The 21,242-nt window shown below is 41.6% G+C and overlaps 1 protein-coding gene across 5 annotated transcripts in view; it reads right to left on the bottom strand.

The window, feature by feature from the left end:
• The window catches only part of MTA3 (metastasis associated 1 family member 3), a 201,811-nt gene that overhangs the window by 52,276 nt on the left and 128,293 nt on the right, over positions 1 to 21,242 (bottom strand). For all 5 annotated transcript variants that reach the window (XM_077337772.1, XM_077337807.1, XM_077337780.1 and 2 more), the window contains 2 exons: positions 9,816 to 9,902; positions 8,476 to 8,625 (listed from right to left, as the gene is read on the bottom strand). In XM_077337772.1, the coding sequence (XP_077193887.1) occupies positions 8,476 to 8,625; positions 9,816 to 9,902 (237 nt within the window). The remainder of the gene's footprint in view (positions 1 to 8,475; positions 8,626 to 9,815; positions 9,903 to 21,242) is intronic.

Raw genomic sequence — 21,242 nt, forward strand, 5'->3', positions numbered from 1 at the left:
GCAAATAGCATTTCTGCCTTTCTGTCAACATGGCACAATGTACAGATTTAAGTATCCACAGATGGGCCATGTTAACAATAGTGATATATGTAAGAGGGTTTATTGTGTGTGTAAATTTTAAGTCAAAAGCATAAATGTTTAGAAAAAGAAAACAGGTAAAAAGAAAAAAAACATCCCTCAAAAGGCACACTGATCAATAGTGGAAATAAGGCACTATATTCAGCTAAGGACAATGTTCCCCCATACAAACGCTAAACATAATCATGTTACTGTTGGAGACACATGAACAGCAAGGCTGTAATCCCAAGCAAATGTTTCTGGTGGAGAAGTTGGAAGACTATAATTCACTCGTCTTGATAACTTTTATATTAATCTTCACAGAGCCATGAAGTCACATTTTCCTTCTACTTATTTTTGGCACTTTCTCATTTTTTTCATATGTGTTTCCCATATTTAAAAAAAAATCTTTAGAAAATAATAAGAATTGGGAATTAACAACTATGCTAATTAGGACCACATATTTTTGCCATGTAAAATGTATGTTACAAGCATAATTTGAGAGAAAGAAAAGGTATACAAATAGAAATCTGCTTCTTTCGGTGGCTTTGCCAACTCTTGAAATAAACATTCATGTCAAAGAGAAAATACGAAAGTGACTCAGGGATGCATATTGAAATTTTGTTTTTTAAGGAGATGAGCAAGACACTGAATATAGATTTCTGATAGAAACGTCAGGTGTTTTTTCCCCACTTTTCACTCACTGTATTAAAAGTATGAGCCAGTTTTTCTAAAGCAGAATTTGGGACTGGGCTAAATAGGAGCAGAGGCTGTGGAAGGAGAAGATGAAGTAAGAAGGTCAGGTAAGTAGCATAAATTATGAGTACCCATACATTGAAAGAAGTGGGCTGTGGTCCATGAAGCCTTATAGAATCATAGAGTTGGAAGGGGCCATACAGGCCATCTAGTCCAACCCCCTGCTCAATGCAGGATCAGCCCAAAGCGTACTAAAGCAAAAGCTACACCAGGCTTTAGCAACCAGGGTTTCATAAATGCTGGGAATGTAATTATTGTTTTAATGGGGTTTTAATGGGGATTTTAGGATGTTGTAACCCGCCACGAGCCGCAAGGAAGTGGCGGGGAATAAATCTAATAATAATAATAATAATAATAATAATAATAATAATAATAATAATAATAATAATAATAATAATTTCTTGATGGCATTGGAAGGGTTTTCTAAATGGGTGGGATTACTACTTTTAGCTTGTTTGGGGGGATTATGATAAAGTTGATTCTTATATGCTTCTTTTCTCTACCAGAAGGAGTCTCAAAGCATCTTACACTCACCTTCCCTTTCCTTTTCCCACAGCAGACACCCTTTGAGTTAGATGACGCTGAAAGAGCCCTGATATTGCTGCTTGAACAGAACAGCTTTATCAGTGCTGTGACATGCCCAAGGTCACCCAGATGGCTGCATGTGGGAGAGCGGGAAATCAAACCTCACCAGATTAGAAGTCAGCACTTTTAACCACTACACTAAACTGGATGAAATTGGGTGGAGTCATCATTTGATTATATTATATTTACTAGATAGATAGATTTAATAGGATAGATTTCGCTTTTGTAATCTGGCTTGATTTGGCTACAAATCTAAATTAAATTTAAATCAACAATTGTAGTTTCCAGAGATGGATAAGGGAAGGCTTGCATACAGTGAGTTGCAGTAATCCAGTCTAGAGTTGACTGTTGCATGGAACACTGTGGTGAGGTGTTCTGGGGTCAGATAGGGCACTAGTAATTTAGCTTGGTGGACATGGAAAAATGCCATGTCCAGCAAAGGAACCCACACACAAAGAAGCTTCTGATACATATTAATACCTGGATATACAACCTATCTACATTTCTATGCTTTTCACTAGCCATGAATCAATATGTTTTTTTCTTGAGTGCTTACGCAAAACATAAGGAAAATACCTTGCACATAAACGGCAGTTTTGTGCTCATCTCCCAGAGTTTCAGTAGAACAATAGAGGAAGTGAATGGATACAGCAGAAGGAATATGCCTCCCTCCCATGCATTTTGTCTTCTTAACAGTAAGAAAAAGTTAGAAAGGAGAAATGAGCACATGAAAAGAACCCTTCTTTCTAGAGTATAAGTCTGTTTTGATCCTTGTTTCATGGAGTTAATTTAAAATGCACTAAGCAAAACATTTATCTCCTCTATGGATCTCTACAGCACTTCCAGAAGATCATTTTAATTTTCTGGACAGTAAGATGAGGCCCTCCATTTCCTAGGACTTTATCTTGCTAATCCTATACTAGAAATCAATATCGTTAGCATCTTAACACAGCCCGCGGTGCCGTGGGCGCTGCGGACTAAATAAAGCCATAAGGGCTTAGGGGGAGGAGTTAGGGTGGGCTCTGTCCGGGATGAGGAAGGGTGCCGATTGGCCCCTTCCTCTGGACAGACCATTGGCCCAGCCGATTCCCTCCCAGCCGACAAGAGAGCCCCTGCCAGCCGCGCTCTGCGCGACTGCCGGAGGCTCCCTTGCCTAGTGCCTGCGGTATTTTTATTACAGTGGGCTGGATTACTAGTTTATTATTATTACTAGCAAGAAAGCCCATTGCAACCAGGAATGCAATGGGCGCTAGGACCCAGGGGACACCAGGAGGTGTTTTTTTTTCTGCTGCGTGGAGCTGTGAAAGGCTCCGACAGGGTTTTTTTGTTTTCTGCTGCTTGGAGCTGGGAAAGGCTCCTACAGGGTTTTGTTTTCTGCTGCTTGGATCTGTGAAAGGCTCCTTCCGGGGTTTTTTTTCTGCTGCTTGGATCTGTGAAAGGCTCCTGCAGGGTTTTTTTTTTCTGCTAGCTCTCGTGGGCGTGCCGGCTTGGAGCTCCTACAGGGGTTTTTTTCCTGCTGCTTGGAGCTGGGAAAGGCTCCTTCAGGGTTTTGTTTTCTGCTGCTTGGATCTGCGAAAGGCTCCTACAGGGTTTTTTTTTTCTGCTGCTTGGATCTGTGAAAGGCTCCTGCAGGGTTTTTTTTTTCTGCTAGCTCTCGTGGGCGTGCCGGCTTGGAGCTCCTACAGGGAGCTGCTGCTTGGAGCTGGGAAAGGCTCCTTCAGGGTTTTGTTTTCTGCTGCTTGGATCTGTGAAAGGCTCCTGCAGGGTTTTTTTTTTCTGCTAGCTCTCGTGGGCGTGCCGGCTTGGAGCTCCTACAGGGGTTTTTTTTCCTGCTGCTTGGTGCTGGGAAAGGCTCCTTCAGGGTTTTGTTTTCTGCTGCTTGGATCTGTGAAAGGCTCCTACAGGGTTTTTTTTCCTGCTGCTTGGAGCTGTGAAAGGCTCCTTCCGGGGTTTTTTTTCTGCTGCTTGGAGCTGTGAAAGGCTCCTGCAGGGTTTTTTTTTTCTGCTAGCTCTCGTCGGCGCGGCGGCTTGGAGCTCCTACAGGGGTTTTTTTTTCTGCTGCCTCTCGTCGGCGCGGCGGCTTGGAGCTCCTACAGGGGTTTTTTTTTCTGCTGCCTCTCGTCGCGCTAGCGGCGAAAGGCTCCTCCGGGGGTGTTTTTTTTTTTCTGCAGCTTCTCGGCGGCTGGAGTCTTGTGTTGTGTTTGCGGCGGGGGCTTCCTTGGGGCCGGCCTGACGCGGTGAGAGACGCTTCGCGCCTCTCACCACGTCAGGCCGGGAGCAACTGCGAGCCGCGCTGAGCGCGGCTCGCAGTTGCTGGGGCTGGGAATCGGAGGGACCAATCGGCAGGCGCTTCGCGCCTGCCGTTTGGTCCCTCCGGTTGTCTGTCATGAGGAAGGGTCCAATCCGGACCCTTCCTCATCCCGGACACATCCCGCCCCAGAACCCCTTACTGTTTTATTTAGTCCGTGGCGCCCGTGGCGCCACGGGCGGTGTACAGATTATTATTCGATTTATTGCCCGCCACTCCCTTGCGGCTTGTGGCGGGTTACAACATTCTAAAACCCCATAAAATCCATTTAAATCTAGTTAAAACAACTACAGTCCAGCAATTATTCGTTAGCAAGCTAACCCGGCAAGATTGGCTAATCCACTACCCTTTTCCCCTACTAGCAGGTGGAGAGGGGGTATTGGTGGTACCCATCTCTAATCCCAATCCCAAGTCCTGAGTATTTAGAAAATTTAGAAAATACTTCAGGTGTTTAAAGTAATTCATCATCACAACCAGTAATTTATTCAAAACTCATGTGTGGTGGTAGGCCTGTTTCTTTCATATTGAAGGGGGGAGAGGTGGAGATACAAAAAGATACCAAGTAATGAGGCTGTGGATGAGCAAACTGAGCTGGAGACCTAATGCAGCCATACAAAAAAATCTACTCTTTGTTCTTTTCTTGCAAGAGAAGGGATTAGTGGGAAGTAGATGGAAAGGTATTGGCTCAAGGGCTGGAAAGCCTAAATAAACTCTAGAGGTTATTTTTCATAATGTAGCAATTCTCAGCAGTGTATTATATCTTAGCAGAAATGACATTTAAAAATGACAAAACAAATATATCTTGCAAATAATCCAAAACAAACTACATAATCACTCGCATCTCTAGTCATAACGAAGTTGTGAATGGAAACATTCTACTCTTCCCAGTAGGGCAGTGGTCCACAACCTTTTCCAGGCTGCAGACCGGCAGCAGCAGGGAGGGTGATCGCCCGGCCGCACATGCCACGCATTTGTGCATGTGCGACCAGGTCGCACATGTGTGTTTGCACCATGTGCGGCAGCAAACACGCATGTGTGGCACTCCCACGCATGCATGCATGGGGTGCTGTGCATGCATGCACGGGCACCTCACATGCGCGTTTGCGGCCACGCAATGTGCAAATGTGCATACGCAACCGGAACATGCATGTGCGCATGCACGGGAGTGCTGCGCATGTGTGTATGCACGGGAGTGCTGCACATGTGCGTTTATGGCCACGCATGGCATCAATGCGCATGTGTGGCCCAGCATGGCCCTGCGGAGGCAGCGAGCCTCAGCCCAGTGCCAGGGCTTTCGCAGCCCGTCACCAGGCCGCGGCCTGGTGGTTGGGGACCACCGCAGTCGGGTTTTAAACAATTTCTAGAAGGAAATATAGCTGCTTTGTAAGGATCAATATTTATATAGAGAGTTCAATGACTATTCCTTTAACTGCGGTTTCTTGTGTTCCAAAACTGTTGGATTAGTTGAGAACTGGTAATCTACTGCTTAGGCTAGTTCTCCCCAACTTGATTTATGATATGGTTACCAATAAGGCTTGGGATTTTATTGGGATGACAACTGAGTTCCAGACTACAAGTATCTGCTCCCCAGGAGGAAATGCAGTTTCCAATGGCCAACTCTATGACATCCCATCCCTTCTTCTTCCCAGAGTTCATCCTCCACAGGTATTGTACAGAACTATTCAGCAATTTCCCAGGCAAGGAAAGCTAAAATCTAAGTATTTAACATCCATGAATTTGTTAATGGTTCTTTCCCTTGGTATGCTTGACACACCAAATTTCCAACCTAGGTATAGTTGCAAGTTGCCTTTCAACCTCCTTCAATACTTCTTACAAAATAATTATACCTATTTCAGTGGTTGTATTCAGATGTCACATCAAAATTCTGTTTCCTCATAAGAGCCATAAATGCAGCTTGCAGTTCAGCCTTCTCCCTTGTTCCTTGTACACAGAATACAACTAAAATATTGTTGTGTTTGGAAGTCTTCAATCAAAAGCCATATTTGTTGTTATGTTGCAGTGTGGGGGGGCCTCCTGATAAAACTGGAGTTTATTTCTTCCTCATGTTTCTAAGGGGGGTTAAACCATGCCTTGCTAATGAATAGATTCAGCCCCTAACACTTCTTGATTTATACTTCGACTTTGATATGTCATTGTAAACACAAGAGCAATTTTCTTAATGCTCATATCCAATCATTAATATTTGACATTATGCATTGTCTTGCATTAAAAAGTGACAGAATTCTTATATAAGCTTAAACTGATTTCAAGCATAACAGAACATAACAAAGCAACATAACAAAGCAACATAACAAAGCAACCTCATGATCAAATGGGAAATCACAGCCTGACAACTCTAAAATGCATAAGATGCCAAAAAGATTTTGTTTTAGAACCATTTGTCTCCCCTGTACAAATACTCTTCCTAATCAATGTATCTAATTCTCAGTTGGAAAATCTTATGTTATTTAAATCTGGAGACTGCAGACGCAAATGGAAAAACTACAAATCTGAAAAACTACCCAGGTTTACAGAAAAATCTGAAACCTCAAAAAAAGAAAAGAAAAAACAATTGGAGGTTAACCACCCCCAAATTATAGAAGCAGTGCCTGTAGCTTTAAGAAATGGATATCCTCATTGGTTGTTTCTTGAGAACCAGAACAGTTTTACCAACATTCCAAGTTTAGTTTCTGTGAAAACAATGCAGAGGGAAAGGGCAGGGTTCTTTCCAGTTTGGCCTTTGAGGATGGATACATGGGAGCCATATTTAGCAGGTAAAAGATTCATTTGCTTGCTCCTGCTCAATAGCAGCCACCCCAAGAAAGCCACTGAAGTATAGTGGTTAGACTTTCAGAACTGTATGCATGAGACCCAGATCTAATTCCCCACTCTGCAGTGAAAGATCACTGGATGACCTTGGGCCAGTTACATACTCTCAGCCCAGCCTACAGGATTGACCACCTACAGGTAACTCCATAAGCGCCAATAGAAAAGCTACAAGCATAGATCCCAGTAAGTCAAAAAGAGGTAAAATCTCATACTACCTGCTTAAAAAATGGAAAAGCACTGGGCTCTGATGGTATCCTAGTGCAATTATTAAAAGAAAACTCAGATTGGTGGGCAATCTTTTTGATAACACTGTTTACATACATTGACTCGACAGGCTGTATCCCCAAAGATTGGGGGATGTCAAAAGTCATTCCTGTTTTTTAAAAAGGCAATAAAACAGATGCAGCAAATTTTAGATCTATAAGCCTCTTGAGTATTATTAGCAATTTATATTCAAGACATCTACTGGATAAGTTTGTAACTTAGCTAGAGCAGGAAAATTAAATTGCCCTAGAACTAGCGGGTTTTAGAGAAGAAAGGTCCACAATTGAACACTGTTTGGTTCTATAGCATATGATCGAAAATTATACAACAAAGAGTCCAACTTTCCTGTATGCTGCCTTTATTGATTTAACAGCAGCCTTCCACTCTATCTCTAGACTCAAATTGTGGCAACATTGGAATCTTCCAACACAGATAAAAGGCTTTTATTTCTGATACAGGCTCTACTTGAACAACTATTTAAGAGTAAGATGCAGTAAAAGAGGATGCCTCACTGACCCAATTAAAACCTATGAAGGCATTCTACAGGGATGTCTCCTAGCCCCTATGAGTTTCAACTATTATATAAACAGGCGGAGGCAAAGAGGAAATGAGGTGTGCCATGCAAGTCCTTGAAGGTTCCTAACTGTACAACTAGAGTAGGCTCTGGCACTGTGTAAGTTGTCTATGGTTTTCCTGGGGAGAGGCTACTGGGGGGTTGAAGTATAGGAAGCTGAAGAAGGGGAGAGAGATAAAGCAGGTTGGTTGGTGTGTGGGAAGGAGAGAAAGAAGCAGGAAAGGGAATATAGGGCTTTCAAGAAAGGGAAAGAGGAAATAGTGGGGAAGGGGGGAATGGAATGTTCACACAAGTACTTTTGGGTATGCTGGTTGAATATTCTATTTTTTATCTCCCTCAAGGCTTTCAGTTAGTTTCTGGATGTAATTCAAAGTGCTGGAAATGATCTAAGGTCCTGTTCCCACAACAATTGGTCCATTCATTGAGAACGGTCTCAAAGGCCTTTCATTGGGTTCCCACCCCATGTAAAGTATGGCAGTCTTCTTAACTGAGGTGCCACATTGGCAGAATAAGTCTTCCCCATGAGATCTACTTCATTCCAGGGTGCAAGTCCTTAATTCTTCTGTACTTTGGTTAAATTGGTCAGGTTTTATGGTTTTGTTTGTTCGCTTGTTCTTGGTTTTTGTTTATTTGATTCTGGTTGTTTTCAATGAATCTTTATTGTAATTTTTAGCTCTATTGACTGTTTTTATTGACATTTTAATTTATACTAGCCATTTTGACAGTTAGACAAGTGAGATAAAAATGATTCTAACAGAGTGCTTTCATTCCAAAAAGAAGGTTATTAACCCTGTCATACATAAGAGAGAGTAGCACTAGATTCATAGAAGCATACATTTGAGGTATTGCTTAAATTATACACACATTCATTTGAATCCACCCAGGCTTTTCACTGGTGATGAATTGGGATTGGGTCCCCTGTGGCCACCAGGAATGCTATGTTTTGAATCATTAGACATGAATGGACAGAAATTGTGTGGAACAGGAGCTATGAGAAAGAGTAGAAAAGGCCAAGATTGAAGAAGCTGACTGGATCCAACCCAATGTGATGACGACAACAACATTTCAACAACAACATTTCAACTCTCCAGTTTACACATACCATCAAGGCCATTATGATGGTGGCTGTAGTTTCTTTTGCCCAAAATACTTAATGCGGAATGGCTTGGGGCCGCCAGCATTCGCTTAGATACTGAGCTTTGAAGGCTTGGTGTTGACTTGATTATATTAGGCTTCATGGCAGGATGAATCTCTGTAATTTCAAAAGGAGATGGTTTAAAGAAAAGAAAGTAGAACCCATCATCTGTTAATAATAATGAGGATTGTCATTTGGGTAAAGAATGTCAAACATAGATGTTTAAATTGATTGACCCAGATGCATTAAATATTAGTTTTTTTAAAAAGCATTAATTAGTTATTTTTACAATGCATTAATGTGTGGCAGCAGGCACCATCCAAGAAAAGACATTCTTTCCTGGGTGTGAGAGAAAGAGCTATACCTCTTCTTAGATTTTTTAAGTCTTTAAAATAATTAACATTTTAAGTACCCAGTTTATCAGAGGCATCTTTTAAATGTACATTAATTTAAATAAACTATATCCTTCTGTGCTTACTGAAATCCATGGGCATTGATTAACTCTGCTTAGGATTGTCCTGCTGGTTGGCTCTTTTTCTGAAGGAGGAGCCACTGAAGAGCCAGCTTGGTGTAGTGGTTAGGAATGAGGACTTCTAATCTGGTTTGATTCTGCACTCCCCCACATGCAACCAGCTGGGTAACCTTGGGCTCGCCACAGCACTGAGAAAGCTGTTCTGACCGAGCAGTAATATTAGGGCTCTCTCAGCCTCACCTACTTCACAGGGTGTCTGTTGTGGGGAGAGGAAAGGGAAGGCAATTAGAAGCCACTTTGACACTCCTTCAGGTAGAGAAAAGTGGCATATAAGAACCAACCTTATAGAGGAAAAGCCTCTGCATATTTGGGTTTTCAACGCATTCCCTGTGGGATGCGAACTGCAAAAGTCTCATGCAGTTTGCATGATCTTAATGTGGCCATGAACACTGAAAAGGCCACCAAAACTAGTTCCTGGGTAAACAATCTAATCAAAAAGCTGCTGTAAGCTTCCCATATGTGTTCATTCAAAAATCTTTGAAGATATGTTGCTTTCAAGAAGATGAATACTTTAAAATGGAGGAGCAGAGAAAAATGCATTCCACTTGGGGTCCTCGGTATTAAACACCCTGCTTATAGAAAACATGCATATTGGCTACTATGGTTCAACCATATCTCTGTTCTTGATGACTTAGCTTTCTACAAGCTACCACTATTTGATGAATCTTCAAAGCATCACAAAGATGAACATTTAACAATTTTGGAATGTAATGTATTTGAATGTCTGCTGTTTATCACTACCTCGTATAACTCATTTTGCTCAAAGAGGACTCACCCAAATACCCAATTATACATGATAATGATTTTCTAGTGCTTTTAATCTTCAAAGGATTTCCAACAAATTCACAATGTCTGTCAGCATCTAAGAGATGAAAAGAGAGCATTATTTTGGGAGGTGGGTTTAATAATGAATCAAATAGAGCAGTGGTTTTCAAATTCCAGTTCCATAGAACATCAAGAACATTTTCCCCAGTGAAAACATTGGTGAAACCACGCAAGATTCCATAAAATGTATAATTGCATTATAGTTGCCAGCCTCCAAGTGGAACCTAGGAATCTGGAATTACAATAGACTACAGAGAACAGTTTTTTTGAAGATAAATTCTGCTTTGGAGGGTAGATTGTATGACATGATATTCTGCTGAGATTCCTCATCAGATCCCCCACTCTCTCCTGGCTGCTCCCCAAATACCCAGGAATTTCACCATCCAGAGTTGGCTATCCTAGTGTTCAGGGAAACATTGGGTGTTTTATAGGTCATAGACTCCAGGTTTTGGGGTGATGGGAAGATCCTACCACCATGAACTGGTATGTATTATAGAATCTGTTCCAGAAACCTGAGCAATACATATATGTTATATAGCAGAGGTTCATGGGTATCTCAGAAGTAAATTGATTTGTAAAAGGTTCCCTGGGGTAGAAAATTTGAAAACCACTGAAGCAGAGTACAAATAATGCCATGCATACCCATAGTTACAAACTACATATTGTCAAATAACAACACATCTTATGATGATTATAAGTATGGCTTCATGTACAGCATGCTGTATTCCAAAGGTGAAAAGTCAAAAATAAACCATGAACACATGGATGAGAAAACATAGGTTGCATTTTTTATTTCATCAAGACTTTGCATTTTTAAAATGAAAACCGTGCTACCAACTCACCTCAAGTAAAAAACAAAATTTGAGAAAATAACTACCTTTTTTTACAATGAAAGCACTGTGAATATGGATCAGGATTGTTTGTTATAAAAGACATCCTGTCAAGCTGAGCTTCCGCCTGAAAGGCTGAAGAATCACTTTCAGAATTGTGCATAACGTCCCTCCCTGACATTTTGTGGATGGCACCATCTCCCATGGCAGTCATGTTGTTGTTAGTACTGCTCCTGCGGCAGCCATTTTGTATATGGCACAGCCTTTCAAGGTTATCCATTTTGTGGTTGCCAATGCCTCCTCAACAGCCATTTTTGTTGTTAGTATCACCACCTATGGCAGCCATATTGGGATTGCACCAGCGTCCCTGTGTCAGAATCCAATGATCCACAAAAGTTGGGAACCCCTGCTACAGGGTGTTATCAGCCTACATGCTCCCAACCAGCTTTTGGTAATAAGGGATCCAGCTCCAAATCTCTGCTCAGCATGACATCTAAGCACAAACTAGGTATTCAGCAGTTGACCCTCATCTCTATGGTAGTTTCTCATGAAATAACATGTCTGAAATGATGTCATCCTGCTAGCAGCAGTCATTCAACTGGAGGTTGTAATGCTAAGCAAAACTACCTCATGAGTCTTCTTGCACTAGGTGTTGCCAAAAAATGTGAGAACTGGATGCAGGTTGGCTCCAGCAGCCTTACATATCCTGTTAATATCTAGTTAGGAACGTTTCAGGAAGCCTTGAGAAAGTTGCTATCCTACCACCAATTGTTTTTGTGAAGAGAAAACTACAGAATGTCACTACACTGAGTTCCATAGAGTAGTGTCATGATACAAAGATGATATGCTGTGGAAAATTACACAGTTTTCTTGATCCTTCCCAGATTAATGGATGATTATGTAATTGCCAAATCAAACATTGCCATTTTAAGTTAAGGTGGCTTTCATTCTATATACAAAAGAATGTAAAGAGTAAGAGACAAAACCCTTTCCTCATATCTAACAGAGGACATTAATTTTTATGAGGAATAATTAATAAATCTATTCCAGCACATGTTATGCCATTTCAATTGCACAAAATCTGGTCAGATTTCAAAACTTTTATGTGTCACTGATTTCAATGAAAAAATGGCCACTGCTTAGTAAACTTTTCCCATTTAAATCAGTGATATTTTAAAATATGGTGCTATGGCTGGATTTGGCCTCTCTTTACATTATAAATACTTTTGTATATAGAAACTCCTCAGATCCTTAGGTTTACAGATTTTATTAAGCATGTAATGTAATGTTTAGTTCTGCCGATTTTAGTCATCATCCTTTATTTAAGTCAGCATACAGGGAATATTTGGATCATTACCTGGTTATGGACAGAAGATGCATCAGTCAGATCACACAGCAAGAACATTACTTCATAAAAGTACCCATAAAGCTAAAAGTTTCAGTTGAAAAAAATTTAATAGGGCCAATTATCACAAGTGTCCCATAATTTGTTGTCACCTGGGTTGAAAAAAATGGCATTCGAATTTCATCAAACTATCATGAATAAGAATCATTCATGGGATGAAAAACAGGAATGGAAATTCATAATGATGTTACAGCCCAAGTCTATGTACATTTACTTATGAAAAGTCCCATTGAGCTGAGTGGAACCTACTTTAAGCAAGTGTGCATTTGGCTGCTGCCTTCCCTTACCAAATTATTATGTCATTCATTTTGAAGAAGGACCCCATACTCTGCTTCCCTAGATATATAATAAAGTTTAATGAGGCTGAAGAGCTGAGGTAAAAGTTGCATTTGTTTGAACAGCATGTGATCTTCTATATTGATATTCAGTGAGACATGTTCATTTGTATGCCTTAAATAAATCCTTTGTATAGTTCTCCACAGTTCCACTTTCTAGAGCATAAGTAGTATTTCTCTCTATTATGAAGAAAGGCACTCCAGTAAAGGAAAGAATGAGCCCATTCACTCAACAAACAGCTCATTATAAATTCTATTAATTTGGTACTGCTGCAGTATTATTGCTGTGCAGTCACCATGGGTGGGTGGGGGGAGAGGTTTGTAGCAACAGATGTACTGCACTTATAGCAAAAAATGAAAAGCACTGAGGGTATTGAAACAAAAGGAACTATATATCAGAACACAGCCAAATAGACTATCTTCCAGTTGGTTTGGGAAATGAGAAGAACATCTGTCTAGATAAGGAGAAGTGCATTTTACAGCCAGTTATGATGGCTTCAGTTAAGTATGGTAGAACCCCTGCCTCACAGGCTGGCACACTGTTTTTCTACAACCAGTAGTACTGCTGAATAGTCTACGCTTGTGCCAAAGCCAGACCCTGTAAAAACCTGACAAGACACTGCTGGGAATAACTCCATCTTGGACCCTCCTCTTCAGCTTGTCCTTCACTATAGGTTGGGAACCACAGGTACAGCTTGACTCAGGAATTGCTCCCCCCCCCCCCATTGTATTGCTGATTCAGTTGCCTGGCTAAAATCTGTTTGTCCAGGGGCTCCTAGGCAAACCGCTTTGTCTCTCATATATGACACATGCTTGGCTCCTCTGCCAGGAGAAATCTCTTCCCTAAACTCAGCAGCTAGATCTATTGAGACATGATGGCTCCCTTTCATAGACCCATTAACTCCTTTGTCTAAGTCCATCAGCACCCATCTCTGGACCTAGCCAGAGTATTGCACATCATCCTGCTCCATGGAAAATTCCATCATGTGCTCACCTGGGCTACATCATGTAGCCCCTCCCCCAAAACATATATAAACAGTGGCTTCAAAAAGCCACCTTGTGCTTGCTAATTCAGGACCCATTGGAAACACCTTTCACGCTGGTTCATGTTGTTGCTTTCTGCTCTTCAAGACCAGTAATTACACTGAAACCTCTTTTCCCACTCTATTTTCCCCTATATGAATGCTTGCTAGTGTGCTATATATATTTTGCCTATTTTATTATTTTCCTTCCAATAAAGGAAGGAAATTATTTTTACTATATACCTGTTATTTGCCTTGAGTTCTTAAGGATGTAATCACCTCATAAACAATGGCAAATGATCAATTTCACTACATTATCACTTTTCACCAGCCTATTCTCCAAAGTTCAATATACACATGTTAAAGGAGATGTGTGTAACTGTGTTTGTGGTAACACTTTTCTCTAACAAAGCTAATTCACAGAACTCCATATCCCCATCTTTATACTGCTTGTGTTCACTTGAAGACATACAAGCATGGCATCTCTCAGGTCTTTACTAAACTGCTAGTGAAAACTGCCATATAAAAGATTGGATGTAAGCAGGGGGTTTTTTTTCATAAGGAAGGGTCCCTGGGATCATGGGACCTGCATGGACAGAAGTCACATGGAATGGGGGCAGTGATAAGGAGGTAAACTGGCCACAGTTGAGGGGGGAAAAGCTGACTAATTGCAACTTTATGAGTCAGCTCTAGCCAAGGAGCCAGTATTTTAGATTTCCCCCTCATATTCATATATGGATACCACTTTTTGGTTATGTGACAATAAAATAATCTCCATGTTTAGAGTTTTTAAGGAAGTACAGTATAAAGTAAAAGTGAAATTCTGAGAATGATTTTTGCCATTACAAGAAATGCCACAATAGTCTGCACACTGCCATATATGTTAATCCCTTTGGGGGTTTTACAAAGGAAACACAAACAGGAAGTATGCATTAACTATGATTGCATATCATGTGGCAGCAATACCATACAATACTCAACAATCCTAGTTGCATGACACCCACAGGATTAGGTTAGATAGTCCTAGCTATCTACAGAAGAAACAAAGGAAATCCTAATAGGATTTCTTTCCACTTTTGCCAAATTAAAATTTCAGGCTGAACTATGCAGTTTGGTCATCTCCTAAATATTTCTCCCTGTCTACTAAAACTTCAGCAGTTACAGTTTTTTTTTAAAATCCTTTTTAGCTGTTGGAATATCATAGGCCCAGATAGCATCCCCGTGGGGCTTTATAATTCCACTCTTCCATATATTTGTCCCAACCCAAATATGTGAGTGTTACTATTTAAAACCTGCCTCAGGTAATTTTAAATCACCAGACACGCACACACGTATAAGCAAAGGAACAACAGCACAAAATTATCCCTGTTAGAAATAGCTTGACGAAGATTTGAAAGAAATATAATACAATGATTAGTCCTGGACCTTCACTATTAAAAACTCTCCCTAAAACTAATTCAAATGCAATGCAGCAACTTTTTGCATATTCAAGGAATGATCAATGATGTTGGGAAATTTAGAATTTGGCAACAACTGAAACAAGAAAGTAAATCCATAGATTGGTTTATACATATGAAATTGACTTCAGGATTGAAAGAAGAGCTAAAAGAGCTCCAAAACTGATTATTCACAGGCAAGAAGGGCTGGGCCAATGCCTGCATGACAGTGGGGCTAATCCCAGCTTTTGCACATCAATGCTGTACTGGCCCCCTCCTAGCCCTGGACTGCTTTAGGACCTTTTGATGGCCCATGGAAAGGGAACACTGATTTTCCAGCATTCCCTTTTTTACTGCGGCCGCCATCAGCGGCCACCATCAGCAACCACGCCAGGCCCGTGCACAAAGTGCCAAGGGGGTACTGAAAATGCCCCAGCTCCACAGCACTGCATGGTCAAATGGTTCCTCCCTACTTTGCAGGGAGTTGGAATTGTGTTCCCATGTGATCTCACCTTCCTGAAAAACAACCCCACTATTGTGGAACTTTCCGCCATGGCTGCATTCCCCAGGGGGATTTATTTCGATGGCAGAGTTTCTCCAGTGCCAAAATGTGTACCCCATGGGATCACAGAAAGCGATGGACCAGCTCAGCTCCTGAAATGCATCCCCCATGGGGACAATGGCAGAGCATGTTGCTCCACCACAATGAATTGGCAGCAACCCAGCATGGTCACTGCCATGCTTGAAAGGTGCAAGGGACCCCCAAGAGAACAAACAGAATTTGGAAAATTTATTTTACAAAACACATATTTAAGGCTGTATATATAAATATTGGCTTAAACTGAAAACTGAAGTAAAACAGGTGAAGACCTGCATGGCAAAATGGATGCAAAATGTTGGCGTCTCTATTTCATTTGATGATTGGAAGCATTTTTGGTATAAAACGTTTAAACTGACAAAATGCCAAATGCTAGATGAACTTAATACCTAAAGTTATAAGCAAAAACTCTAGTCAATTTGATGATAAGTGTTGGAGATGTTGGGAGATTACGGGGTCATTTTATCATATGTGGTGGAACTGAAAAGTTGTAAAAAGGTTTTGGATAAAAGTGCATAAAAATTACAAACTGTCTACAAATGTAAATTCTGTCTAGATCTGGAAAAGATGTTATGTATTTTCCCTGCAGAACTACCAAAACAAGGAAGAGAATTCTTTTGCTATGCAACAACAGCAGCAACACTTCAAATTACTTCTTGTTGGAAATTGCAACAACCTCCTCTTGGGTTGCAAAAATTAGAGAATTCACTGTTATGACAAAACTAACAAACCTGGTAAACAGAAGACCACTGGAAGAATTTCATGATAGTTGGGATGTAACTACTTTCCTTTCTATGAAACACAATTAATATACTGGAAAATAAAACATCTGAAATAAAAAAAATCCAAAACCCCAAGCTTTTCTTTGTTGTGTACATGGCCTAATGGAGACAACAAGCTTGGAGCCACTGACTGGTATTGTGAACTCTGGGCCTTGATCCACTGGGACCCTGAAACCACTCAGGCATTGAACGATATTAGGGACCAATCCAAGGCATCTGTTAAGGGCCATCCACAACCCTTGGTGGGACACCTCAAACTATACACAAGTTCTCAGTTGTTCAGTGTTCTCTTCTTGATAAATAAAAGAGATGGTTGTTGGAGATCTACATTTGCATCTTGATGAACCCACAATTTAATCCTGGTGAGAAGGATGGGATTGCTGACCTAGGCAGACCAACCTGGAATCATTCCTACTCCCTGCCTTCCAAGGAGGGACTGTTGAAATCGTGTCAGTGCCCTGACTTCAGGGGAGGGACTGTCCAAAAGGCACTGTGTGACAGTTTGTGGATAGGGCACAGCAACTGCAACAGTCATGGCCACTAGGGGCCACCTCAAGGAATTTAACTCGTACACCACCTGGCTCAACTGTTTCCTGGTAGAAAAAGGCATAAGAAAAGCCAAAATGCAAAGAAACACACTATTCAGCATCTGCTGGGCTGAAATTTTATTTATTTATATTAAAATTTATTAACCGCCAATTCCAGCCATGCCGGCTCGAGACAGTTTACAATAAAACTCATAAAACAAGATAAAATAACTTACACTAATAGCAGCAAAGTCCCATCTATTTAGAAGCAACGTATGAGGTCATCACTGAAACATTAACCAGACCATAGCCAGCAGGAAAGCTGTGCATCATGGAAATCAACTCTGGGTCCACCCTCTCCATAATCTCTCATGAGACCTTTAGAAAGCTGTATCCAACTGGGGGACCCCAACTTTGCATGCTGAAGCTATGCCTAAATGACTTGCAATGGCAGAAGGTGCCAGTCTGGGGCACTGGATTCTTCAGAGTAAAACTTAAGAACTTTGGTAGCAAACTGCAGCTGATTGTTGTCAATGGTCCCCACACCAGCCTAGTGAACCTTAACTAGTTTTTAACTACTGGGTATCAATGTCACCAGGCACCAACCAAATCTGCCACAGTTTTTTCAATGAAGTCTGCATGGAATCTTCATGGAATTTGACAAGTCCCTCAGGGACCATTGACTCTTGATCTGGCATGCACACCAATCTTCTTAAAGGCAAGACATTTCCCCTTCATGTTAAAGCCCACCTCATCCAACAGGGAGTGTTAGAGCTTGTTCCCCCATTTCTAATGGGAAATCCCAATTGTCACAGCCCTCAAGCCAAACAGAGATGTCCACATATGTGCTGACTATAAATGCACTCTGGACAACATGCATACCAGTGCCGGCGGTGAGCCATTTCCTGGCATTGTTCACTGGAGGGAAAGTTTTCACAAAGCTCAAACTTGCCCAGGCCTACCAGCAGATACCAATAGGTAATAGAACTGCAGTACACAAGCCATCATCACAAATCAGGGGTGTTCCACATAACACCCCCCCCCCCCCCAGCATATTCCAAAACCTTATGGAAGACCTTCTTAAAGGGCTCCCAGGTGTCATCCCCTACTATAATTATGTTCTAATATCAGGGGCTCAAATGAAGAACTCATCAACAGCTTATGCAAAGTTCTGCACCGGTTCAGTCTGCCTGATTCAAAGTCAAAAGGGGAAAGGATTTACATTTTTTTATTGTTGTATTGTTAGTAGTGAAATGAATTGTTTTAATTAATTGTTATAAAGCTCCCCGAGGTGGCTGTGCTGAGAGGGCTGGTTATAGAAATCAAATAATAAAATAAATAAACAAAAGTGCCACCTCTGGGTGTTGTCCATTGGATTCTTGGGGTTCTGGATAGATGCTGACAGGGTGCAGTCTACGTCTGCTAAAGTCAATGCAATGCAGCTAGCTGCATTTTATTTGGTAAGAAAGCTGTTGTCCTCCAATGTCCTAGTCCACTGTGATGAGAAACAACCTGTCATCCTCACCTGCAATACATCCCCGCATGGAATTGGCACTATCCTCAGCCACCAACTACCTGATGGCTGAGAAGCAGCCATTGCATTTTATTCCATCACACTGTCATCTGTGGAGAGAAACAACACCTGAATTGACAAGAAGCCCTTGCCATAGTAGACAGCATGAAAAAATCCCACAACTAAGTGTACAGGCAGACATTCACAATCCTCACAGATCCCAAACTGCTGCTGGACCTCTTCATACCTGACCACAAGACACCACAGATCCCATCCCCCAGAATGTTGTGCTGGTTCATTTGCTTAAATTGCTATGATTACACTCTGCAATACCATCTGGGTTAAGGAATGGGACACACTGACACGCTCAGCCACCTCTCTCTGCCCTTCATCGATACTGACCCCTCAACAACCCAGAGGATGCTTCTCATGGAGACCCTTCTATAGTCACCTTTCTGTGCTTCAGACACTGCAGCCCACTCCACTCTACCAGGCACAGAGGCCTATCCTGCATCCACAATTGGGTGTCAGGACTCCATCTTTGTGCCCTTTGAACTGTCAGTTTACAAGGTTTTTTTTGTTATGGGGCCATTGTGTCATGGTACCTGTTAAACTAAGAGTACAGGTCCTGGGGGGAATTACATGAATGCTACCTGGGCACAGTACATATGAAAGCATTAACTAGAAGCTAAATGTTGTGGTCTGGCATTGATAAGGAAATTGAAGTCTGAGTAAACAAATGCCAGGCCTGTCAAGAGATCAGACTGGAGATGCTGCAAGCCCCTGTACAGCAATGGGAAACCCCATGATCAATGCTGCATATTGATTTTGCTGGTCAGTTCCAGGGCCATACATTCTTAATTGTGGTAGATTTATACTCAAAGTGACTAGAGATCATGTCAGTCACCACAATGACAACCAAGGTAGTCATCAGGGTCCTCAACCAGATTTTCATGACTCACATTCTACTGGATATCATTCTGTCAGACAACACGGTGCAATTCATATCAGCTGAGTTCCAACAGTTCACCCATCCACCAACTGCCAGGCTGAACACATGGTCCAACCCAGAAAAGTCTCTCCTGGCTCATGAATAGAGAATGGGAACAGTGGCTGTCAGACTTTCTATTATGTTGATGGGCCAAAAGCTAACCACAATCCTGGACTGCCTTCATCCAGATCTGACCACAAATCAGCCTCCAAGTCAGGAGGTGGTCACTGCCCTCAGAGCATTCGCACCAGAAGACCAAGTGTATGACAGAAACTGTCAACAGCTCCAACTGGGTTCTAGCCATAGTGACTTGGGCTATGGGGCCAATGTCCTACCGCATCCAGTTGCTGGATGGTCAGTTGTTGGTGACATGTGAACTAGATCCAGAAGCACTTGCCCAACAGTCTTGTCACAGGGACTTCACCTATGGCTAGCCCTACCACGGACATCCTAGAGACAGGCACAGAGGAGGCCAGACTGATGTTTCAAGTGCTGGTCCACACAGAACTGCAGGAGCCAGAAATGGCACCACAGATGGTTGAGCCCGGCCTAACCCATTGTCTCTGGCAATACCAGACTGCTGTTACTTGCTGAGCACCCGTATGATGCCGTCACCTTCAGGACTTTATCTGTCACACTGTAGGCTCGTACTTAAGGGGAGTGTGTGTTGTGGATATGGCCTAAAAGAGGCAAGAAGCTTGGAGCCAGGGACTAGTATTGGGAACTCTGGGCCATGATTTGCCAGGATCCTGAAACCATGCAGTCATTGGACAATGTTATGGACAAATCCAAGGCATATGTTAAGGGCCAATCGTGGGTCTTGGCAGTATATAAGTTCCCAGTTGTTCAGTGTTGCAGAACCCAAGATTTAATACTCCTGAAATTCAAATATACATGCTGTGAAACAGTGAGAGAACTTGAATCAAGAATATTTATATTGTAGGATTGATTGGTTTAATTTTCAGGAAAGCTAAAAACCTTTATGATGCTTTCAAAGCACCTAGAACATGGGGATTTGGAACTGACTAGACATTTTTATTTTCACCCACATATTTTATTTTATGTACTACTATCTTCACATATTTCCCACATATATCTGCTAACCAATTTAAAATATAAATTTAAGCCTTGTACAACAAAGCCAAAAATGTAGTCTGCTCTGCCTGAGCTGAAATTCAAAAGCAGAGGAATATAATATACATTTCCTATTTCATTTATCCAGCATGGAAAGCAATTCTATGCCACATGTGGTATAAACAAAAATAGAGGGGGGAAATTATCTGAATGTATAATTTCACAAATATACCATTTCACATGATGTGGACTAAGTAAACATGTAAATCTAAAGAAGTAAACACAACACCAGGCTATTTAACCAGATTTTGTATAGATGTTACATTGGTATCACCTTGCATCTACAAAACACACTGTGGGACAGTCTCACGAAGCTGATTCCAAAGTCCTTTTGTGAGTATCTAAGCCATTACATTTGATTAGAGGGAGAAGATGGTCCACTCAGAGGTCCAGAAGGCCCAGCCGTCTTCCAGTTTTGAGGCTGTGAGCCAAAATTATAAACACAAGGACACCTGATACACATTAAAAAAATAACTTGTGAAATTTATCAAAGATAAATAACAAAACAAACAAAAAAAGTTTACTATTTTAGACGATTTTGATCTTGAGGCCCAGACCCAATAGAAGAAGAAGAAGAAGAAGAGTTGGTTCTTATATGCCGCTTTTCCCTACCCGAAGGAGGCTCAAAGCGGCTTACAGTCGCCTTCCCTTTCCTCTCCCCACAACAGACACCCTGTGAGGTGGGTGAGGCTGAGAGAGCCCTAATATCACTGCTCGGTCAGAACAGCTCTATCAGTGCCGTGGCGAGCCCAAGGTCACCCAGCTGGCTGCATGTGGGGGAGCACAGAATTGAACCTGGCATGC

Source organism: Paroedura picta, chromosome 1, assembly GCF_049243985.1.
Source record: "Paroedura picta isolate Pp20150507F chromosome 1, Ppicta_v3.0, whole genome shotgun sequence".
Lineage (NCBI taxonomy): Eukaryota > Metazoa > Chordata > Lepidosauria > Squamata > Gekkonidae > Paroedura > Paroedura picta.